Source organism: Tachypleus tridentatus, chromosome 9 (genome assembly GCF_004210375.1).
Source record: "Tachypleus tridentatus isolate NWPU-2018 chromosome 9, ASM421037v1, whole genome shotgun sequence".
In the NCBI taxonomy this organism is placed as follows: domain Eukaryota; kingdom Metazoa; phylum Arthropoda; class Merostomata; order Xiphosura; family Limulidae; genus Tachypleus; species Tachypleus tridentatus.
The window spans coordinates 45138675-45164192 of NC_134833.1; the positions used below are offsets into that span (position 1 = coordinate 45138675).

General features: G+C 31.2%; 1 protein-coding gene across 1 annotated transcript in view; it reads left to right on the top strand.

Moving 5' to 3' along the window:
- Positions 1-20493: 20493 nt before the first annotated feature.
- Positions 20494-25518, top strand: part of LOC143225176 (lachesin-like) — a 35059-nt gene continuing 30034 nt past the window's right edge. Inside the window, exon 1 of the mRNA XM_076454134.1 lies at positions 20494-20686. Coding sequence (XP_076310249.1) covers positions 20632-20686 — 55 coding nt within the window. The 5' untranslated portion in view covers positions 20494-20631. The remainder of the gene's footprint in view (positions 20687-25518) is intronic.

A 25518-nucleotide genomic window follows, 5' to 3' on the forward strand; every position in this document is an offset into this window, starting at 1 on the left:
TAACGCTGTACAAGAGAACTCTGGAAAGCTGTTTTGCTAAACACACTGACTTGGAGCAACTTGCAGTTTCTCCAAAGTTTGTAAAGGGATGGAGATTCGGGCGTCTGTTTATTTATTCACACGACGACAGGGCAATAAATTCTTCTTGGAATTTGTAATTTTTGAGAAAAAATGAAATATCACGGATGTTTCTGATAAGAAAGGTAGTATCAGAAATAAAGATACGTAATTAGTAGGAAATATTGAGTTTGTGCTTACAGAGCACATCCTGGACACCTACAGTGGAACTTGCTGCAATGTCAGAAGACGAAAAGAGCATAGCTATAGCGGGGTTTCGTGGACACTACAACCCAAACAGAAATAATAGAATAATATCTTTAACACCCATTGATGATATCGATTTTGTCTCTCAGCGAACCCTAGCCACAAATGACCCTGAAGGAGCCATCTCGGGGCATCCCATTTACAAAATCTCAAACCCAAAGTACTGCTTTGCAGTGACCCAGTTACCACTCACTTATTGGGTCCTCTTACTACACATAACAAAAACTTAATATGTGAATCCTAGAGGTGGTCAAGTAGAATTTACTCTGAAATATCCCCTCATTAGAAGATATGTACCTCTTGTAATACTTATTCTGGCAGGCTCCCTCGCAAAGAGGTAAGTTGTTCAGTTAAGGTCTACTCTAGGAAATCACACTAACAGATAAGCTGCTCAAGTAGAACCTACTCTGGGAGGTATGGTGCTCATCTAGAGTTTATTCTAGCAGGCTACTTCACGAAAAGGTAAACTGCTGAGTTTGAATCTTCTCTGGGAAGTCTCCTTGTCAAAATCTATGTTGTTCTGGTAGATTCTCCTCTGGGAAATTTTAAAAGGCATATAAAAAACCAATATATGAATAAGATTTTACTTTTAAGTAAGAAACATAGTAATACAGTATATTAAATTATGTTATTTGTAGGACTACTGTACTAGTTTGTTCTAGTGAGGATAAAATATTATTTATTTACAACGGCTTGCTCAAAAATATTATTCAGCTTGTGCAATCATAAGTTATGTGCATAAAATATATTCTAAAATTGTCCAAATTGGTCTTGAAGAAATGAGCATAATTTTAAACACAATATATGTAAAACCTAGACTCTCCATAATTTCACCTATTATAACTATTCACGAAAGACAAACTCTATGTACTCAAAAAAGGTTTGTCAAAAGTAACTTAGTGAATTCTAGAATGAATTTAAAACTTCAGGTACACAATATGTTTATATATAATGCTATATGCATAATATTGTGCTCTTTCACAACTGACTGTACGCACTTTACACTTGTACAATATTTTGAAGTCCTTCAATATATATCTGTGTTTCAGATATCAAAATCAAAACTACATTGAATTTGCTCATACTGGAGATGCTTTAATCATAAGCTTACTGTAAATCAGAGTTTCGCGTGCTGTTAACCAAGGTTTAACTCTCTGAGTCTGTGATACATGCCACGAGTTGTAACTGTTGGACTTCGTAGTGTCGTTTGTAATACCAATATGTCTCTCATTAAATTTACTTAATTCGAATAATGATTTATGTTAAAGCATTTTTCTGCAATCAGTGACATAAATAAGTTGATATTTCGTTAATATATAATTCATATGAAGGAACATGGAAATTTCGGGCATTTTTGGGAATGAATTTCCGCTATGTTATTTCACTTCGGTGTTTTTGGCACAACTGTCGAACAAGTTACCAGAAGTAAATGAGTTTGTTACTTCTTACTATAATTGTGAAGCCTTTGTTAACAACTATCAAAGCAGTAAGAGCGGTCTCCCGGTAGGCCCGCGGAAAGCTCTGTAACTTAAAGTGGGAAAATGTGGGTTCCATTTCCGACGGTAGGCACACTTCAGATAGTTCATTTTGAAGCTTTGTGCTAAGGAAACAAAACCATAGGCCTGACGTGTTTTATATTTATTGTTTTTCAGTAAGCATTTTCACTCATTATATATTAAAATTGAGCACCCTTTTCAAAGTGTGAACCATTTCTTCCTCACTTGTAAGCTTTATTAGTTTAACTTTTAGTTAGCACAATAATAATAGATTACATCATTGCTTAATTTTGAATCATTTGTGGAAGTTACTCTTCCTTCAACCAGTGACATAGGCAAGGTCTCAGAATATTATGACGTAAATACATAAAAAGAATGAAAAAATGTTAAAATGCAATATTACATTTTTTTGCGACCAGCAGCCTAAACAAACAACATTTGTATCGATTTGTATCAAAAATATTCCAAACAATTCTACTGCATATTGTTCTTGGTGAAATAAACACTTTTGTTTATGCAGGTTTGTTGGAAGTTGTACTACTAAAGCTTTACTGTAAAAGAAGAAAAAACACTTGCAGAGCAGTTGAAATACATAGTTCAAAAGTAGCGTAGTGGAATTTAATTATATTTCGTGTTAAGGAAATAAACGATTTCTGTCTATAACGTGGTTTGTTTACACGACAAGGAAGATAAACTTTGATTTTTAACCATAGTATTCAAGCCACTTTGTTAAAAGATCACTCGTTACGGTAACTGCAAGTGAAATAACCATAACATAACAAGAAAGTAACCTTTCTTCAAAGATTTCCAAATGTCCAAACTAAACTCATTCATCTATAGGTAATACAATGAACACTTTACAGAAAACTGAATATTTCTATTGAAAATTTATAGCTTTTTGACAGATAGAGCAATTTGATCTTTATTTTGTACAGAAATGATGTTATCGAAAAACCTCGGGTACTAAATGTTTCAAATACCAATAGAAAAGTAATTTAAAATTCACTTTTTTTCTCCATTGAATTGTAAAGGATCTAAACTTTTATGAAAGCAGTAAGGAGGCACAAGAAAAATAATGATATGAATTTAAAGAGGCCAACATTTGTGGACGAATGTAACATTTTTTTTGCTACACAATGACCCAACATGGCCAATTTTGACACTAGAAAAAGTTTGAAAAGTACAGAAAAATTGAAAACTGCCTACATTAGTTTAATTATAATTAGTTTAACGTTAGAAAGACGCAATTCATCAAATAAAGTCCCCTGGGAGCATAGTGGTATGTCTGCGGACTCACATTACTAGAAACTGGGTTTCGATACTCGTGTTTGGTCGCACAGATAGCCCATTTTGTAGCTTTCTACTTAATTCCAAACAATCAGTCAGCCAGAAAATAAAAAATTGATCACTTTCATTTTCATTTGCTAAAAAAATAATTAATATTTTATTTAAATTATATATTATTATAAAGTTTAATCTCGCATTAGGTTGTTTTCATACTTTGCGATACACCACCTCTTTTATTTCACCATCTTTTTTTTATTTCAGAAGAAGGATCTCTAAGTGACGCTACTAGACTAACGGACAGTTCGAACCTTCTGTTCATCTGCTTAGTGTATTCGTTGATATACTATTTACCATTGTTCAGTAGTGATGTGACAGTAAATTTTAAGTATTACAATAGATTATAGACTTCTTTAAATAGTTTGAAATAATGACGGTTTGTTTTGATATATTGTTATTCTAAAAAATATGAATAAAACATAAATCGAGTAAGAAGTAAAATTGTTTAGCCATCTTCTGCTGTTCAATAAATTCGGGTGATATTTAAATAGCCTGTTCTGTTTGTAGCTATCCTTGACAAATCTCTTCTTATACCAGTCAAGAGAAAACAATTTATCATATTTATTTGTTTGATTTTAAATAAAATAAGCTTCTTTAATTAGCTATACAAATAAAATAAATGGATGAAATATGATCGAGTAATGAATCTTTGTCAATTAGTAATTCCATATTCATTACCTTTTATGAAGGCTTTAGTAAGAAACTAACCCATTTGGTTTATATCACACTTACATTTTTTCGTAGTTATTGGCTTGATAACTATCAGCAATAAGTCACTGTTTCTTAAGTATTACTACATATTAGTTTAAATCTCAAGCGACAAACTTGCGTGAACTAAACACAGATTTTCTCTGCCTATGAATTTAAACTCTGTTTGATGATGGAATTGTAGTTGTGCTAACAGATGCGAAATCCAAATGTTTTTGCATAATCTATTTAATAAAAGTTTAACTAAACTTATATGAAGGTAACAAGTGAAATAAAGATTCTTACTCTTGTTTATAACGAGATGAAAGACTATGAAAATAATCAGAAAGTTTATATCACTGAATTTGAGATTTTGTAATATGTTTTATTTTAACGATTTATTTACATTTTAACAATCATTAAAATATTACTAATGTGTTCATATTATTATTTTATCATTTTACTTAACAAATTATCTATTTTACAACAATAGTATTGTTTGACTAAATAAAATATTTTTAGCATAGTTGTTATAAATAGTTATAAAGGTACTATGGAGGGAGGATTGGGAATTGGGATGACATTATATGGAAATAATGTGAAAATTAACAGTTGACTTTCATACTTAATGGGTAATTCATGTTGCATTAGTTAAAATTAATTAAATTATTATCGTGTAAATGATATGCAGATTGAATTTAATTGATATACAAGTGGTAATTAATATTTGTTAATTAATTAGACGTATGACGTATAAATGGTAAACAATTTGAAAATAATTATTATGTAAATTGATAATTAATATTCACATTGTAATATAGAACTACTTATTTTATTAATTAATGGTTAATATGTAGGTAAATTTATTTTTTAACAATTAATATGCATAGGTGTGTTGGTAGGAGAAAAGACACATCATTCTCATCAGAGGGTGCTTTGCTAGGAGAGGAGTAATATCAACATTATTTATTTATTTGGAGCAGGTGATGTTGACTTGCACCAGAGACCATGTTGTTAAGAAGACATTGTACCGAGAATGGTGATTGACGTCATATAATTAAATCATCAATATTACAGTGTTTAACTTCCATAGGTCCAACATGGTCAGGTGGGTTGAGGCGTTCGACTTCTAATCTGAGGGTCGCGGCTTCGAATCTCCGTCACACCAAACAGCCGTGGGGGCGTTATAAGGTTACAGTCAATCCCACTATTCGTTGGTAAAAGAGTAGCCCAAGAGTTGGCGATGGGTGGTGATGACTAGCTGTCTTCCCTCTAGTCTTGCACTGCTAAATTAGGGACGGCTAGCACAGATAACCTTCGTGTAGCTTTGTGCGAAATTGGAAAAATAACAACTTCTATATGTTAAAATTGGGTGAGGCAGTTATTTCACTGATTCGTGATGACGAGAAACCCACTTGAAGTTAAACGATATCTCAGGACGGCTAGCATGGGTATTAACTCTTTTACTAATAAAGCAGAGAATAACGTTTCGACTTTCTTCGACCGTCTTCAAGTTTACAAAAAGAGTTAACCTTTGTATTATTAATATATTGAATCTATTTGGTTTCTCAAGCTTATAAAATTAAATGATGTTTTCAACATCGAATTCTAAAAAATATTTTATCATTGAGGTTATAGTTTTCACCTCTATACCTTAGTATTTGTATGAAACAGCTATTTTGTGATTCTATATTACGTATTTTTTTACATAACTTCCTGTCAGAATATCTGATTTTTTCTTATTTCATTAGATTTATATAACAGTTTTTGCTTTTACAATTAATATATTGTGTAACATATTTTTCAACTATTTGCCTTAATGAATTCATTGATTGAAAACTATAAATAATCTATACAAAACACTGAACATGTAAACATGGAATTTTATTTTTCAGTAGTTATTGGATACATAAATTCAAGTTTTGCTCTGTAATGAATAAAGGGTTCAAACTTATCTCATATTCAACATTTTCAAATCGGCTATATTTTCACTTATATGAAATATCAATATGTTTTAAACAAATATTGTTAATATATGTTAGTTAAATCACAGACTTAAGGAGATTGTAGCAAATATTAAAAAAACATCAAGTTTTATGAATACTACAGTCAACTGAAATAAATAATACAACGTTCTTCTCAGATATCATTATTTGCAAATAGAATGATTTATTCTCTTAAAAATAATAAAAGACACGTGATTCTACTAATTACAGTCTGGTACTACTTCAGGTTATAATGGAGAACTTTTTCTCTTTGGCAAATTGTAAGGGACACATATAGTGTTTTTGATTTACCTTAGCAGATTTCTAATTCTGCTAATAACTTGTAGTGAAAATTTGTAAAGCTTCTGTTTCGTCACTATTGTAGTTTTCAATTCTACCTATAAGTATATATCGTAAAATAAAGGTATTATTCTTTGAATGAATAGTTAATATAGCTGGACATTACCTCATTGGTCAGTGATGGTTCTAAGATTTAATTATACTTATGTGATGACGAAAATTCATGTTGTAAAAGTTGAGAGTTTACTTTCAACTTTATTAAGAATGAGAAGTTTTATTTCTCTTCAATGAAAAGTTTCACATTAGATCGTTTTAATTCTTTTCAGCAGACTATCACACCTAATGACAGGGAAATCTGTAGGGATTTGAAAACATAATCTATTTATAACGAATCTGAAACCAAAATTTACCATCCAGTATATAGAATTGGACGTTTAAAACATCATTTGACTTCATGAACTCAGAAAAACCAAACACATTCAATATATTAATTATAAAAGAGATAAACAATACATCTCATGAAATAATATGCAAGTATCAAATGTTTTGTCAAGAACGATTTTAACTGTTTTGCTAGAAATATGTAAAAGCAATCAGTGGATTAATTGCCTCGTTCGAATATTAACATATAGAAGTGAAAACTGTAATATTTGATGCAGCCACATGAGGTAGGCCGCCATTCTTCTAGCATTGCCTTCATAACAACACGCCTTCTGATGCAAGTCAACATTAACTACTCAATATAAATGTGCTCTCTGGTACTGATGATATCAACTGTATCATAGCAACATGCTCCTCCATAGTTAATGTTAAGAAATAATTTGATACTAAATGTATTTATCCTCTGCATATCAATCATCTAATTAATTAACCTTTGATTAATAAAACAACTAATTAGCTGTTAAAATGTAAATATTAATTATTACTTACATATTATTTTCAATTTGCCTGTAATTTACATATTAGTTATCTAATCAGTTGACTTAAATTAATGAAACAATAATTACCTATTAAATTAAATATTAATTACAAATGACGTCATTCCTTAACCACTTCTGACTTCATTATGCCCTTATAACTACTTATATAAATATAATGTTTCAGAAAACTATTAATTATGTATGACATAAAGCATCACTCGGTTTAAAAAGTTCATTTAATCATTGTGTTAGAAGTATACCACTTTATATAAGAGATCATCAACGAGATACATATATATTGGATAGAAAATTATGTAAAAAGTAATTGTATTGGCTAACAAACAACGTGACATATTAACTTCAAAAGCAGGAACTAAAAATGTTTCTTACACTGGTTTAATTTATTCATGAAACAGAACACTTCTGGAGGTCTTGTGGAAGTACATCTATTAGTTAAGCTAAAATAATTTATAGTTATTGAATTGATAGGAATATTTTTACATGTTTGGGTTATGTTCTTTAAAACGGACAGAATTATTTATAATGTATATATGGTTGCCACACTTTAGTCTGATCTTCAAATAATGCAAAAACTTAAAAGATAGCTTATGCCTCCAATTTGGAAGCTGAATACCTTATACTCTTGATGCAAAGAGATTTGAAGGTCAGGATAACGAAAATATTGATGTCATTTCCAATGCTTTCTGGCGATTTTGAGTATTGATTGATGGTCGTTTCTAATGATTTTGGGGCTATTTTGAACTTTTTTTGGAAGTTTTCTGAAATTTGTTGTCCTTAAAGTGAAGTGAAAACCCTCTGTATACTTTATTGGTTCATTAATACATATTTTCATTATTATCTCAAAATCTACAAGAAGTATCAAGTCCACCTTTTCAAACATACCTGAGAACAGCTTGCTTTAAATTTATATAGAATTACAAGAACATATACCTAATAGCTGCATAATTAATTAGGGACAAAATCCGAATTTTGGATAAAAATAGTTAACTTTCAAAAATAAATGTTACATTTTACCAATACCATGGATAATTGTAAATTTGATACAATATAAATTGCATAGAAATCTGATTTCAAAAATGATAGTAATATGTAATTAGCTGTTTAACTTTCAAAAACAAATATGTTACATCTTACAAATACCATGGATAACTATAACTTTGGTACAATATAAATTGCATAGACATCTGATTTCAAAAATGATAGTAATTTGTAATTAGCTGTTTAAGCTATTAAATATCAAAAGATCAAAGATCACTATTGTTATCGATTAATTTATTTTACTACTATTCAATCAGTATCTCAAAATTCGTGATTGATATTGACCGTGTAGATATCATAAAGTAATTTCTTTCAATTATTTCCTTAATTATCGACAAACTCTGTTTTATTATGTTCAAATAATTTCAACATAAAAATTACTTGTGTTATAAAGTTTTATGGATGTCAGAGATTGGTTAAAATTATTCTTATAATCAATAAATATAGGATAAGTTCGTGAATCGCATATGACGTATGTACAAAATATAATGGATTATTGAAACATGGCTTAGGAAAAAAGAAAAATTGAAAAGTAGATATAAACGGGGTTAAATCTTCAACCTCCCACATATGAAGCATATGCTGTGCCATATGACCCAAAGCGACAAAGCTTTTTTCACATATGCAGCATTATAAAGTGGAATACTATAAACATCAGAAAGGTCTGCCTTAAATTGATAATTCCTTTATTAGCTCATTTGTTACATTATGTGATTGGGCATGAATGAAACAAAAACGAACTAACCAGAATATGGAGTTATTACTTTAAATTTGAAGTATAAAAGTGTGAAACAGGAAATAAATATGAAAGATATTTTATACACAGCATGGTTTTATAAAAATTGTATTTCTTTATATGTTTCTATGTTTTTCTGATTGCAAAGCCACATCGGACCATCTACACCCTTGTGCAAATTAATTGAAACAAGACGGAAAATTACGAGTTTTTTAACTTTTTGCGTTTTATTTCTGAAAATCTAAAAATTACTCACAAATTAATACATGATATGTATTATTTATTTTTCAGAAGATCATTAATCCGCTTTGGCATCGAGTCCACGAGTTGACTGCAATCTTTACTAATTTTTGAATCACGGTACCACACCTTTATTATGGCCTCAATTAGCTTATCTCTCGTAGTACAGTCTTTTCCTCGAAGTCTTTCTTTACAAATCGCTCAAAGATTTTCAATAGGATTTAAGTTCAGAGAGTTTCCAGGCCAGTCCAGCACCTTTATTCGCGTTGTAGTCATAAAATTCTTCACATGTTTTCATGTGTGGCACGGAGTCAGATCTTGCTGAAAAATGCCAAATCCATCTGGAAATCTCTTTTTAAATTCTGGAACGACTCTTCTCTGCAAAACTTCGATGTACTGTGGTCCTCATATCATACCTTCTACGATATGTAAGCTTCCGATGCCATAGTAGCTGAAAAAGCATCAAAACGTCTTCTTCAAGTGATGTTTTAAGAACTGATTGATGTGAGATTCTCGAAGTTTCTCACCTGGAGATCTGCGAACATGTAGACTTCTTTGACTCTGTACGAAGAAATAAGTCTCGTCACTGAACAACACCTTCCTCCATTGTTCTTGCGTCCAGTTTTTGTATTTCAGATCCCATTGATACTGTTTTTTTTTCATTGAGTTGGTAAGAAGTTGTTTTTTGACTGGTCTCCTTGCCCTTCTAACGCAATTTCAAATGACGAAATATTCCTCAAAATTTCGTCATATATCCCAAAAATAGAACGATCGTACCTCAAAACACAGCTAATGACGCCGTCTATGTGAAAAAATGACTATTAAAGGAAATCAACGGGTCCAGCGAGCCTACACCGGCCGCCATGCTGAAGATATTGTAAAATGACCATTTGTTTCAAGTAATTTGCACAAGGGTGTACTGTGTTGACAAAACACAAACAAACCTAATTTTAGCATTGTAAATTTGTAAATTTCCTACTGTCTACCAGGGGACATTTTTGAAAAACTGATATATTTGAATGAGAAAGATTTTGAGATGTTTTCGTGATCGAACTCTTGATAAAGTGAAGTTATAAAATAACGAATGCTTAAGATTACAGTATCAAGAAATGTGAAATTCGGCTGTTCTCATTTGGTGCTATTTCACATATCTGAATATTTCCTTTCACAGTGGTATGAAGTTTTTTTACTCTTTCCTAACTGTCAGTTTTCAAGCACTTATATTGAGATAGTTGAAAGCATGTATTAGTTATAAAATGGTGAACTTTTAAAATTATAATAGCAAGAAGGATATATGTGCATGCATTGGATTTGTATGTCATATGAAACGTGTACTTACTTTCTTTTGCGCAATCTGTTTCTATAGAGCATCAGAAATGAATAAAGCTATAGTATTAACTGTTAAGGATAAGTGTCAAAGATTATATCGTAGGTAAACTTGTGCTGCGCGTTTAAAGCATGTTTAAACTTAGGCCTTGTTGTCAATTTTTCGACGTCTAGAATTGTGTTATTTATAAACCACAGAAAGGTAAAAAAAAGGTTTTATTGCCTGTTTATTTATGTTACTTAAATAAATGCCTTTTAAGTTAATGTTATAAACGTCGTAATTTTGAACTCATATAGATCAATAAACATTAGACACCGCTAAATTTTGCACTCATAAAAGTACAATTGTACAATTAGCCAGTAGGAATATTTGGTTTCCAAGTGAGCTAGAATGCATACATGTGGGTATTGACTAACATTATTGTTCTCTTAATTACATTAGTTCTAACATTGACGCAATGACTGAACTGAAGGTTTTCCCTTTAGTCTTACTGTAAATGAACCTCATGGTATTCAGACATGGTTTAATTCAGCCTAATAGATGTTCTCTTCTTCTTTGTCGAGTGATTGCAAATATAATTCCTATCAGAATCTTCACTGGCCAAATTTTCTCAGTACTAAAATTTCACAGGTTTGTATAGAATATACCGTTGTCCACATAGAGACACTTTTGGATACTATTGTGCATTCGTATAATGGCAGTTTTAAACTGTATATGGTACTTTAGAACCTTTTATCCAGTCTAAGACAAGATTCCTAGTGTCTTCTAATTGATTTTCTCCACCAAAAATTACTAGCTGGAGAAGGAATGGTTGGATTGCTTTTAAGACATCATACCCTTCAAGGTGCTGTGTGATAATTTGCCCACATGCAGAGTTTGTATAATGCATCAGCACATGGTAGCATCTTATGAGGCTCAGTATTCCCGCTCTTAACGCAAAACATTTTGTGTTGAAACTCAATTTATCTCATTGATGAGAAATTTTGAGTTCTGTACCACCCTTACTGAAGCTGAGAGAATGTGTACTAATGTTCCGTATTTCCCTGAGACATCTTTAGAATTGGAGCTTAACATCTCCAGCAAAATAACCAACTATATTGCACCCAGTATGTGCATGAAGTCCAATAAGATCCAAAATATCTGAATAATTAACTCTGCAAACTTTGTTACATAAATTAACTCTGTAGAAAGAAGTATTTGTTTCATTCTGAATCGATCTCACACTTGGGTCCTCTACACTCATTACTTTATTTTTCTGTAGCACGTTTCTCAGCGAGAGCAAATATCACTTTCTTTGTGAACCTTTTCCAATATTTTCTGCTGTTGTTAGGATACCAAGAAGTTAAATTATTTATTCTTGTTGTAAAGGCTACTTAGAATTTCCGTCTTTAATGTTCATTATCTTCTGGTGTTGTGTTATTGAATTTCTTTCCTTCTGGTTATTGCACTTTTCCACTATTTATAAAAGTCAAACATAACATCTATGCACCCACTAGTAGGGTTCACAAAAGTATAGATGAACTAGAGAACATATAATGTCAGTGAATGCCTTGTGATCATCCTTTTAGCTTCTGCACCATTCGCATGTTATCAGTGGTGGAAGAAGATGGTTCTATATTCTTGTTTACTAGAGGAACATTTTCTTTAAGCTCCTTGGCAGAGACTAGTTTCATAGTTTTCTTTAAAAGACTTATTCATATGATAATGCCCATTGTATAAGATAAAGAGAACCGGATAGAACCTTCTTCACATCTAGATTTCAATTTTGTACTTTGATTACCATATAAGTAAACAGATTATGGTAAGCTTTCGATACCACTTCTTACCCATGTGATGTACACATCAACATCTGATATTAATGCATGTTTTCAGACTTTTCTCTTTCGTAAGTTCTTATTGAAATGTATTATTGTAATCTCTCTTCCTGAAAAGTCTATTATCTATTTTGTTCACAAATTCAGCAATAATACCACATTCAGTGCAGGTGTTCCTTAGTCTTGCATCCAAATATTTTCTCCAATGATGTCCATCATAGTGTAAATAGCGTGAGAAAGGTCCATTCACAGAATTGTATTATGATAACTGTTTCTATATCAAAAAATTCAGCAGCCTCAGCATAAAATTGGCTGTTTCCTGAATAGCACAATCCCCTGTAGGTAAAGTTAATGCTTGGTTTTTAGTGAGTACACAATCGTCTACTGAACATAATTGTTTCAGTTGCACAGGCCCTGTTTTACAATCCTGTATATTGACTCCAGTCCAACCAGTAACTACTTGCTTCTTTGAAATGTAAAGATGCACTAAAAACCGTATAAGGTTTTTCACCCATGCTTCTTTTTCTATCTTACTTTTGGAGATCTCAATAAAAATATTTCCCAGTATTGCAGTTGAGTACATGTATCAGTTTCCTCTTTATTTGTTACATACACAGCTCGTCTGAGATTGAGAAACAGGTAGTTGTGGTCCATCCATCATTGTTTATATAACTTTCACATTAACTCCAAATGATGTTCCTCCAGCCGGAAAGAGCTTGTTACCCCAAGCAGATGTGCATAAAGATGTGTTTGGATGCTCTATAATAGGGAAGTTTTTCCTTTTGCTGTGTTTGAAAATTCCTATAAACAGAGAGCTATCTCTATTACCTCAAACTGTGAATACATCGATGATCTTTTTGGTTTATCTTTCTAATGAGTTCCACATTGCTTGTAAGAGTCTTGATTCTTATAGGCAGAAGAACATGCTTTGGAGTCTTTGGTTTTCCACAACTCACACCATAATTAAGATTCTGACAAAAGTATATAGTAAAACATTAAATACTTGGTAATTGAGAGCCATCTATATCAAGAACCGCACCTGCAAAAAGAACAAGCAAAAATATCTTCGTGAACTCTTTAACACAGTTTGAAATTTTAGGATCCAGGTCAGATTGATATGGAAATCAAACTTTAGTTGTTTTGTTTGGAAACAAAGCTACACAATGCGCTATCTGTGTTCTGTTCACCACGGGTATCGAAACGTGGTTTCTAGCTTAATGGATTTGTAAACATACCACTGTGCCACTGGTGTCAACTTTATTTGTAGTCTGCTCATTAATGCTCTTTCTCAGGTACTTTCATGGTCTCCAACCCTTTGGAGTGTTTCTACTGCTATGGTGTCACTTGTGTAAAAAAATTAGTAATTGTTACTACATCAAGAGTTCAAACTTCACTAAATTACATAATTTGTTGGTACAATAAATGGCGTGTTACATTTAAACTTATCATAACGTAGGCAATTACGTTTCACAAAAGTATCCCAAAGCAAATAAAAAGGAAAAGCACGTCCTCAGGTTAAATTAAAATTATATAGCACATAAATATCAAGCTGAATTACACTTTTAGACATAACATTTAGCGTTCATTTGACTATTTTAAAAATTATTAGTGCAAACAACAATCAGAGACGTAGTTATTTAAGAAACTTCGGGGCGGAGGGTATAAAAGATGTTAATTTGATAAAACATGATCGTATACAAAGCTTATATCAGACAAATATTCGAATTTGAAACATCATAATTTGCACTATAAAAATAATTGACATAATAACTTATATATACATCAGAATAACGGCAACTGACTTTCATATAGATTGAAAACGAATTAATAATCTAGTTTCAGTCTTCTATATTAAAGTTGCCAATAACACATCACTAACAAACCAGTTTCCATTATTTCCAGAATCTTAGCAGGAAAATAAATTACCATTTCATAAAATGCAGACAAATTAATAAGCATATATAACATTGTGAACTAATCAACAGTCTACCCATTGTTTGCGTATGCTAATATTTATCCATTTTGCACTAATTATCAAGTTTTACCCCTCTTATATTCATCAGTAAGGGCACTGTTCATGCATATTATTTGGAGCTTGGGAAGTGAAAGTAGCTTTTCTTGGTGTTATCCCATTTTCTCCAACAAAAAATACATTTTGGTACAGGATTTTCAGGTCGCCATCGCCCTGAGGCTGTTTAATCATTTTGATCAATAAATAACTTGAGATTAAATTTCTAAGTTAAACCTATCAAACTCCTAAGTCCTTAAAGCCTTTAAGATTCTTTTCCGATATAATCCAGTCGCATGAGACGACCAATTTTATATTTATCATAAAGTCAAGTCACATTCTGTGTAGTTCTCCTTCTACCTATTTCCATTGAAATTAACACACGAGTCTACTTGGATCTGACATACTGACACGAAAGCAATAGACCTTCCAGGAATTTCGGTTTTCTTTTCAATCACTTATGTCAAATTATCACTTTCTGGTCAACCTTAAACTGCCCAAGCTTATTACTTTTTTCTCACGGATTCCTTTTAGTAAACCTAAATCCCAGGAGAAGGGAAATAAAGGTCTTACAGTCTCTTACCAATCTTGGTTTGATGATAGGGTTTTAATTTAAAATGCTTATTTATCTTACATAAATAGCAACCTTGATAAATGGAATTAATGTATATCAGAATGTTTCTCAACATTGTTTCATGAAGACGTTTTAACGAATTCTCTCAACGCCAAGAACTAGTATAGTCAACCTGTTAACAAGGAGGACAATCAGTCTGGTAAATAAACACGTTACACAAATAACTGCATAAAAAGATTTGGTTTAATTATTCACTCGGGTTCGTTTCTTTACTTTGCTGCAAAAATTTCAAATTTTTCTCTATAGTTCATTTTCTGAAGTTATAATTTGGGGATATCTTCTGAACTACCTCTTCAGACATCAGTGTACCTGAATACCACATAACTACGAAATAGAACCATTTGACTCAAAAACCTTTTAGGTGAAATGGGCAACATATATTCTAGCACAGTGAAAAATAAATTAAGAAATATTTTGTAGTTGACGTAGGTTTACAAACCAAAAGTGTACAAGTTCCAGTCACACTTGGAAATCAACAGCTGTTTTCCTGAGAAAGGTGAGCAAAAAAAACTGTAATCACGACAATCTCACACAATCAGATTTTTAAAATCATGATCCCTGATTTGGCTGTAACTGATCTTTGTGCTTTCAGCACACCGAAACATATACTTCAAAGTCGACGACATCTACGTATTGTGAAGGGCTGTATAATGTTTGTCAAAAGCTTTGCTCTAAGATTGACTTTGTTGTCTTTTACAAAATCTTGTTTCAATGGAAATTGCAGTGTTTAGCAATAGTGTATCATTACGACTATCAGAGTTATCATAAGCAATGATGGTGGAAGTAGTTTCAAGGGCAGCATGGATTTTACAACAGTTATGATAAAATGCATTTAACTTTCAATAATAATGTTTGATAAAGCTAGAATTGACAACAAGCCAGCAGCAACAGCCGCCTGTGTAGCTAATTTTGACAGAGTAGCTAGATTTTATGTCACAATTATAATCTCACCACAGTCGACAGTCTGTGTTTAACGTGTTCACCACCATACCTCACTTTAAATCTTAGATATTCTAAACCCCAGCCCAACTAGCTAGCCCTTAAATAACAGTAGAAAACAGAGCTTAAGAATATAAATATACACCAAAACAAACAGCTTAGCTGTAAGAACAAAACGAAACAAGTGCTGTCAAGAAAAGAAAACAAATTTGTAATACAAACAGTAATTACTATATTTGATATAATAATGCGATATTTTAGATACATTCAGGAGCACTGCAAATCAAATGAGCGCAACAAAACCATAGAAAAGACCCGCATACTAAGTAGGGAAACAAACGCAAAATCAAAGAAGCCCTACTTATACAACAGCTAAAACCAAAATTGAACAAATATAAAGGAAAACCTTTCTATCTATACTAATTAATAACTTAATATCTAACTGCAACGCCCCCTACAATCCTGTACCCGTTAACACTCTCGTTCCTAAGTCATGTGCCCTTCAAAAGTCAATTGCATACTATCTTTGTTAACCTGAAGATGACTCAAGAAGGTCGAAACATTATTCTGTACTTTATTTTAATTAAAGTTTTAATACCCATGCCAGCCTTCTTGAGAATACATTATTGGATACATAGTTTAAAATTGCTTGTTAAGAAATTAAACTTTATAATTCGCTCACAATTATTTTGTTCTCATATTTGTCAGTTTTGTTATCGATGATTTTTATTAAGTACGAGTTAATAATAATATACATATGATAATAGAAAAGTGGTATTGTTAATAAAATTGGCAAACATGATAAACAAATAATTTTAAACCATTTACAGGGTGTAGTTTTAACAAGTAATTTAAATTATGTATTCAATATCGATTGCCTTGGTAATTGTCTGTTATCAATTCTTTTAGTTAATGTTTGCATAACAAATAACGTTTCTTAGGTGCCATTCTTTTACAATTAAGCTGTTTTTGTTTAAACGTCATTTCGTTTTTGGAAAAAAACTACAATTAATCTTACAAAATAAGTCAAATAGAATTCACAATTACCAGTTTGCTTACACATTACTTTCATAATAACACAATGCTCTTCAATCCTTGCTAGTTGATAAATTATAAACAAAATGCAACGCTGCACTGTAGTACAACCCAAGAAACAATGCAAACAATTCGAAGCAAATAATCAACACGAAAGAAAGTTATTTTTTATCCAGTAATATTATTTCATCACACATGCATTACGTATATTACAAAAATAGCAACAGAAAGAAAAAGAAACTCTATGTAAATTATTGCAGTACATGCATAGTACATTGTAGTGTCATCATGCATGTGCTTTGGCAACCATATCAAAATGGACATCTGTGTAATACAGGTACATTGACTTGCAATGTACACATTCTGCTATAGTCTTGTCATTTTCATGCGGGAAACATGTATTTCAATCGTCTCTACATTTGTAAGAGTACACTACACTATTAAAAAATGAACTATAACAGACATCTCAACAACAGCTATATGACTGTGCGAAAAATATTACTCAAGACCGTCATAGGCACTTTTGTATCGATTTAAGTAATTTTGGTAACCCTCATCCCCAGTTCCACTTATTAATTCAGAAATGCTTAGCATGTAAGGAAATATTGCACCCCTAACTTAAAAATGCTGTTTTTCAGAGTCAGTTGTTAAGTATGACATAGCTCAAGTAAAGTAATTTCTGTCATCTCTAATCCTCTTTAAAGATAGACCGTCTCTTCCACGTGATACACATTGAAATGTATGGACAAACTTGTCTCTGCCATTCTTCATCAACAGGATAATAGCAATAATCAGACTATTCAATTATTAGCACAGTGGACATATCAACAGCAGTTATTTCAGTCTTTGTTAGTAGTTGTAGTAGATTTAACTAATATATATTTACCTTAACGTTTCATGTATACGAAGCCTTTTTTTGTCTTTAAACGTAATAACACCATTTTACGAATGGTTCAACAAGCATTCGTTTTATGGGTGCATTGTGTTCTACAGTTCATTGATGAGAAAATTTCATTTCTATTGTACATTTGTTACTTTTTATCGCTTCTTTCATTCTTCCACCTATGCGATCATCATTGAAACACAAGTTATGCTCTTTTAGAACCCTGGAATCATCCGTAGAAACATAACCAATACGAATTCTGGATACCATGAAAACAAGGTATTGCTCTTTTTTCTGTTGCATATTTATTAGTAACTCAAAAAAAAACAAATTTCTCCCAAGTTTACAAATATAGAGTGCTTTTGAGCACTCTAATGCGAGAGAAGTGTATATGCAGGACCTTTAAACATTGGAAATAGCTGTAAAATATCCATGAGAACTATAAGTTTTATCAATCTTCACATTCCTCATTTTGAAAACTCTAGGTAAGGCGAAGATGTATGCATACTAAAGTCACCATGAATATCTTATTAATGTAGCATTACACAACTTTAAAGGCATCATTAGACATGGGCCAATATTTTAGTGTTTTTCCATGTTCCACTAGCAGCATCAGCAGTTGACGAATAGTTCACCCATTAATATTAAATGCAGCAATATCTGTTAATGCTGAAATGGCAACATCTTTACCAGTTTCTGATTGAACCAATGTTTTAATAGTTTTTATTCAAAAATTTTCCTAGTACAAACAGACCCACTATAGAAAAACAAGAAAACTTAAGTATTTTGGCATTGCAATCCAGATAGGCTTTTGGTCTTTATTCAGCTTTCTTTCTATTAATGCAATTCACATCTACATGTTCATCATGGTGAAAGACATCTTTAAATTCCACCACAGCATTATATGTTTCAGTAGTAACACAATGACAAGGTCTACCAGTAGGAAGGCCACTGCTTTGGTGTTCTAAATTAGTTCACAATCTTTAGCGATAAAACATAAGACAGAATGTAGCATTGTCATTGGGATGCCTGTTTACAATGTCATAACAATTTGGAAAATTGAGGCAAAATGTCAGTATTATTTATTAGTTAATTCTGAAATACAGTATGTTAAAGGTGGATGTAACAAGTGCATATTACTTTAAGTCCCAGTTTTAATGAGTATTTATGTCGTAATGATTTTTCGTTGTATTGTTTTTAATGGTAACTATATGTTTTACACAAGTATCGTTTTATATTTTTAAATCATAATGTATCGAAACCTTCTGGTATCAAGAATGTTGTCCACTGCAAACCTACAGAATGATTTATTTAAAGAAATAACAATATATTAAAACCACCTGGTTCCAAGCACATTGTCAAGTATAAATCTACGAGATGAATGCATTTTAAGAAATAATTTGTTGAAACCATATAATTTCAAGAAAACTGTGCAGTGTAAAGTTACAGAATGGACATATTTAAGGAAATATCAATCCACTGAAACCATTTGCTTCCAAGTATACTGTCCACTGTAAATCTACTAGATGAATGTATTTAAAATAAATAACAAACTACCAAAACCACTTGCTTCCAATAATATTGTTTAGTGTAAATTTAGATGATCTTTTCTGTTTATGCTTTGCATTTCTTGCATAACTACTTGAGAACGGACTGCAATAATCTCCATAATTTCGAAATAACAGACTAGAGAAGGAAGGTAGCTGCTTCCAAGGAAATTATCCACTGCCCACTGTAAAATTTTGGGCTACTCATAATGAACGAATATTAAGATTGACCGTCAGAATGAAACGCCCACGGCTGAAAGTGTGATCGTGTTTAGTTCGAGATTAGACCCCAATATCCCGTATGTTCCGAGGCGAGCTCCCTAACCATTATACGTTACTATTGCAACTTACATGATAAATGTTTCAGAAAAAATAAGAATCCGTCGAAACTGCCTGCTTCAAAGAAAATTATCCACAGTAAAAACTCACAAGATAAATGTAATGTCAAAATAAGAATTTATTGAAACCACCTATTTCTAAGAATATTGTCCACTGTAAACTCACAAAAATGAATCTGTTCAAATAAATACGAAACTGTCGAAAACAACTGTTTTAAGAACATTAATCACCCTAATCTTACTTGTGTTTTGTAACTCTACATATTATTGCATGCATAGAATAATTTTAAGCATGTAGTACATTACATACACTATGAAATATTGAACTGAAATTTCAGCTAATTGTTTGAATCCTATAAGACTGACAGCTAAAATGAATCGTTCGTAGTGAAAAATGGAAAGTCGTAATAATGAAATAATTACAGTTAGTGTTCGCGATAAACGACCTACATTTATTTGGTGTGATTATTTATTATCGCTTAACTTTCATTTATTGCTTTGAAACTATATACTTAAAAATGCATAATTTTATTTCTTGAGACGTAAAAGTATACCTGTCTTCTAAAGATCAAACAAATTTTAATAATTTGCTTAGTTGTAGGTAATTAGATATTTACATTTAAACTGTTACACTGGAAAGCTCTGCAAATAGATATATTGTTACAATGTTCCACTTTTACACTACATATATTTTTATTGCTCATTTAAGAAGAGAAATGCAAACTTATTTGTAATTTAAAAAGACAGAATTATTTACCAATGATTAGCCAAGTATTACTCTAAGCATGATTTATATTTTGGTTCTATTGCACGTCAGCTAACAATGATCTGGCTGTTTTACTACTACTACATATATCATCGTACCAGATGGGCTGAGCGCACAGTAACTGTGTTTGTGCAAAATTAGCAGCAACTCTGTAAAACTTTAATCTGCATATACTTATAGTAAAACGTATGCTCTAACGTTTGCTTGGCACTAGCTAGGTACCAGATTCATTACCATTAAGAAGAAATAATGTCTCTTACGACAACAACGTTTTTAATCCTTCGAGCTTTACTCTATTACTCAGGTGGGATTTTTTTTTATCTAAAAACTGTATAATACACATTTAAATGTATGTACCAGCTGCAGGCTAAAATCTTATTCATGTGCTCTTTTAACAATGTTAGAACTGTTATACGCCGAATAGATTTCTGAGAGTTTGATTACATTATTTCATAGAGGTTTGATGTCTATGTATTGTTTCAAATTAATTGTTTCTTGTTGACATCGTTTCATTCAAACTTTAGTAAAAACTTATTTTTGTGGAAATTATTAATTCTGACTAGGGGTAAAAACAAAGTAATTTCTCAGATTTAAATAACAAATAATAATTATCTCCTTTAAACACACAGTAGCGCTACAACATATTATAAAAAAAAAAAGACACGTTTGACACATCATTGCTACTTGTTATGTAACGATAGAATAAAGCTAAGGGTCCAATTAGAATATTACATGTAAAACTACAATACCTCTCAAATTCTCTGTCGAAAACGTGGATGGAAATATTGTATAAATTCTGCGCAGTTTTATGTGTTCCAAATAAAATATTTTCGATTATTACAAACATTTTCAATATACATTGTAGCTCATACTTTAATTAGACGTACATTTTGTTTTACTAAAGGTGAAATATTTGAGAGTTTGGGAAACTTTCTTATTTGCTTCAAAATGTAGCACTTAGTAACGAACTAAATAAAAAACTTATGACTTGCACATATTTTACTTGAAAACTGCTTTTCGACTAAAATTTGGTACTTAAAATAAGTAAAATACGTACAGTAATACAATTCTCATTTGATACAACAACATAAGCATAAACTTGGTGTTCGATACCCGCTGTGAGTACAACATAGATATTCAATAGGACAACACAAGCCCAAACATGGGTTTCGATATCCGCTGTCAGCGCAGCACAGGTAGCCCATAGTGTAGTTCTTTTATTATTAACAAACAAACAACAAAACGTAGTATTTGAACAATATTTCTCTTTAGCTATTTCTTATTAAGTTACACAAAACATGTAACAGAGATTATACCAAACTCTAGTAACTATTTTGTTGTTTTTTTTTTTAAATAGGTTACGTCTCAGTTCAAATATTCTTATAACAGTTGTAGGAAAATGCCTGTGTCATTAAAAGAGCCACTGTTCATAACTCAGGAATATTTTATATGCATGTGCTTTCGATACAAGGGATATAAATCCAATAAAAAAGTTTTTGTTATTATAGAATTTTGTTTCTTTACAATTTCATATACCGATTATGTGTTATTTGTCTAAACATTTTCTTACAAAGATCAAATGAAGATTGCATCATTTCATGTTTTATGTTAATTTCTTTTAACTAGAAACCTCAAATTTATTCTTGTAAACAACAAATGCATTCTTTTTTAATAGTTTTACAACCTTACAAATGCTTTACTAAAAACAAGTTGGCTATATAAGTGTTTTAAGATTATATTGGTACTTCTGTTACACGCTTGTGACTCTTAGGTTCACCTCGATTCAGCTTAAACTCAGCACACAATTCTGTAACAGAAAAATATACATATTATGAAGTAAAAGCAGGTATTTCAGTTTTGGTTATTTTACTATTACCACAGAGATTGAGGTTAATATTAAGTACCTATGGTATGTATGTTTAACGTAAGACTAGAGTAGAAGTTAGGATGAAATTTAAGCGATTGCAGAGTGGTAAAAAGGGGATTACTTCGTTTTCCCCAGAGGGCAGTTTAGTAGAAGATGATTAGCATCATATAATTTCATCATAAACATTATAAAGGTAACTTCAATATATTAACTGTTGAACGAGATAGTTATTTCACTGACTGTTTGTACGTGTTTTGAGCCTAATGATAAAAAGTTTCTAGCAAAACATTTGATCTTTGCATATTATTTCATTAGATTGGGTCGTCCCAGCTATTATATTTATTGTATTTGCGTATCTTTTTCGCATTACAATTAGAAAAGATCTTGACAAAACATCTGATAGTTGCATATTAATTCATTAGATTTATAGTTTTTGCTCTTACAACTATTATATTGTATGACGTATTTTTCAACTATTCGTCTTGAGAAGAGCATTTATCGAATTTTCCAAATAATCTGTACAAAATACTAAATGTGCATAATTGTCATTTTATATATTTAATTGTATTAAATGTATTTTATCAAGTCAGATGGAATTTATATAGGATAAGTTACTAACACATTTAACATGCAGTAGTATATGAATATGACTTTCACTTCTATATTTAATTTGCATGACGTAAATTTTGCATTTCCTGATGCTTTACATGTAAAACAGTTTTCTGTAATTCTTTAGTTTTTATTTCTATAGTTAGTATATTGTATAGCAATCTTTTACATCAATTTGTCATGAAAAGGGTGCTTATTCAAATATCTACGATAATTTACGTTTATTGTTTATCTATATAATTTTACTTGCTTCACTAAAGTTTAGTTTTGAAATGATTTATGCAAATAACTATTACCATGTTTAACCGTTACTACTGTACAAAAGTATATTCTTCCTTCTGCAGAAATGTTCACAAATCTCTGTCTAAAGCATATTTCTTGCTGGTTTGGAACTTTTGACATAAAGCTGACTAAAACTAATTATACATAGGCATTCTTTCCACTTCTGTCTGAGGGTCATTAACTTTGGACGTAAATGATATGAACAATCTCCAAACTGTGTGAACACTTTAACACAATTGAATAAACATAGTAAACATAGTTCGTAGATTATTTCGACAATTTACTTTACATAACAATACAAAAATATGCATACATATTACTTTTGATAAATCATAGACAAAGGCTGCCTTTTTATACCTCGAAGATTTGATAATTTATGTTTTAGCATGCGGTATTGTCAAGTCTGTGATTTTTAATTACATATGTTAATAACATATAAGGCTATAATAAAATGCATCGTTTTTAAGCGATGGGGGATCATTTGAAAATCTTAAGAATTAATGTCCGAAATTCCAGCATGAGCCAGATAGTCAAATAAGTTATAGATTTCAGCCCCATGTTATGTTTTTAGAGTTTCTAAGTTAAAAACTGCTATGATTACATTAAGTTGAATTACTTATATTTCTTTTACAGTGATTAATTTTGTTTTTCTATTCACGTGATAGAACAAGTACACAGTTTTTCCCATATTAGTGTGCATAATACTGGTTTGTGACTGTGATTTTACATAAATATATTGACGATATTTGCTTAATAAATATTGGGCTATGATGAAGTGTGAGTTTGATAATAGAAAATATAAATGTTCATATATATTTGTTAGTGTGATTTTTTTATAGCAAAACCACATAGGGCTATCTGCTGAGTCTACTAAATGGTATCAAACCCCTGATTTTAGCATTGTAGCAGGGAACAAATTTGTTAGAAACTGATATTCATAAGGTATAAGTTATCATAAAAGAAAAAGCAAGACACATAATTATCTAACATATGATTTTCAGTCTGAAAATATATCATTAAGTTACTTTGTTAGTCAATTATCAATCTAATTCGAGTAAAACCTATATTTTCCGAATATTTGTAGATCGACTATGTCTGAACCTTTGACTAATTACTTTATGGATACAGCTTAATTTCACTGAGTGATGAGTGTAAAAATGTTTTGTTGTAAAGTGTGATAAATTCAGCATCTGACGGATTCACTATTACATATTCATTAGAATATCGATGTTTGTTTCAGTTAAATATATATTTTGAAATGCATATAAAACTAATACTGTTAAATGTTTATTGCGAAATTCCCGCCTATCCACTAAATTTGTAGGGTATTCTGGAGTGTAAGAATTAACAGTGTGTGTATACATATATATAAATATATGCATGTAAATACATATTTCCAGGTGAAATTTATAGAACCTCGTATAACGTTTATACATTGATTTGCTACAGAAGGTGTATTACAAACCTCAGAAGCTACATCTATGATTAACACTTAATTATTGGGAAACCACAGATATTTGACCAGGAACGTTTATAGATTTCGAACATTACAAGCCGTTTAACTTTAACAGATTAACTTCGGATGTTAGTATTTACGCCAACCCACTGTATAACCTTAGCTGTAAAAAACTCGCGTGTGATCAGTGAAGAGCTAGCTAGTGCCCCGTTAAACAAAGTGTACCTATATCAATTGAGAATTAATTCGCTCATCGTAACAAACGATAAAATACTCAGTTACAGACTAGATAAAAGTATTGTTTGTAAAACCTTTTCATATAAATCATTATTTGTAATTCCTCTGTGTAATAACCATTATTATAAATTGTATTATCGTTTGTATATTAAAATATGTTTGTATTAAGAAAGAAGACTGCGTGTTTTAATCTTGTTAGCAAATATAAATTTGACACATGTTGACGTTTAATTAACGTCTAAATCCAAATCACATTTTAACTCAGTTTCAGGCGATTTGAACTCGTAATATGCAACAAGAAAATTAAACCATCATGCACAATTTTCTCGTTTATAAATTATATCAGTATCTTACATATTGAGCTCATATGAACAAGTAATAGCATTGGCTTAAAGTTGAAACATACGAAAGCTGCATGACAAGTTGTGATTCATGTACAAGTCCTATCTTTGTGCTGTAAAGTAATTGAGAAGACGTCTCCCAGAAGACTTTCGAAATGTTATCTTTTACAAGCAACTGCAGCACATTCCAGGTTTCTCATCAGAATGATGAAATTAACGAACCAAACCTTAATACATAAACGCTACTGCCTGATATGGTGGAATTATAGGTCTATTCACCAAATACTTTTCTCTTTGCAATGATAATTGCATCCCTTCCTTACTTATGATGACATCGGCCATAT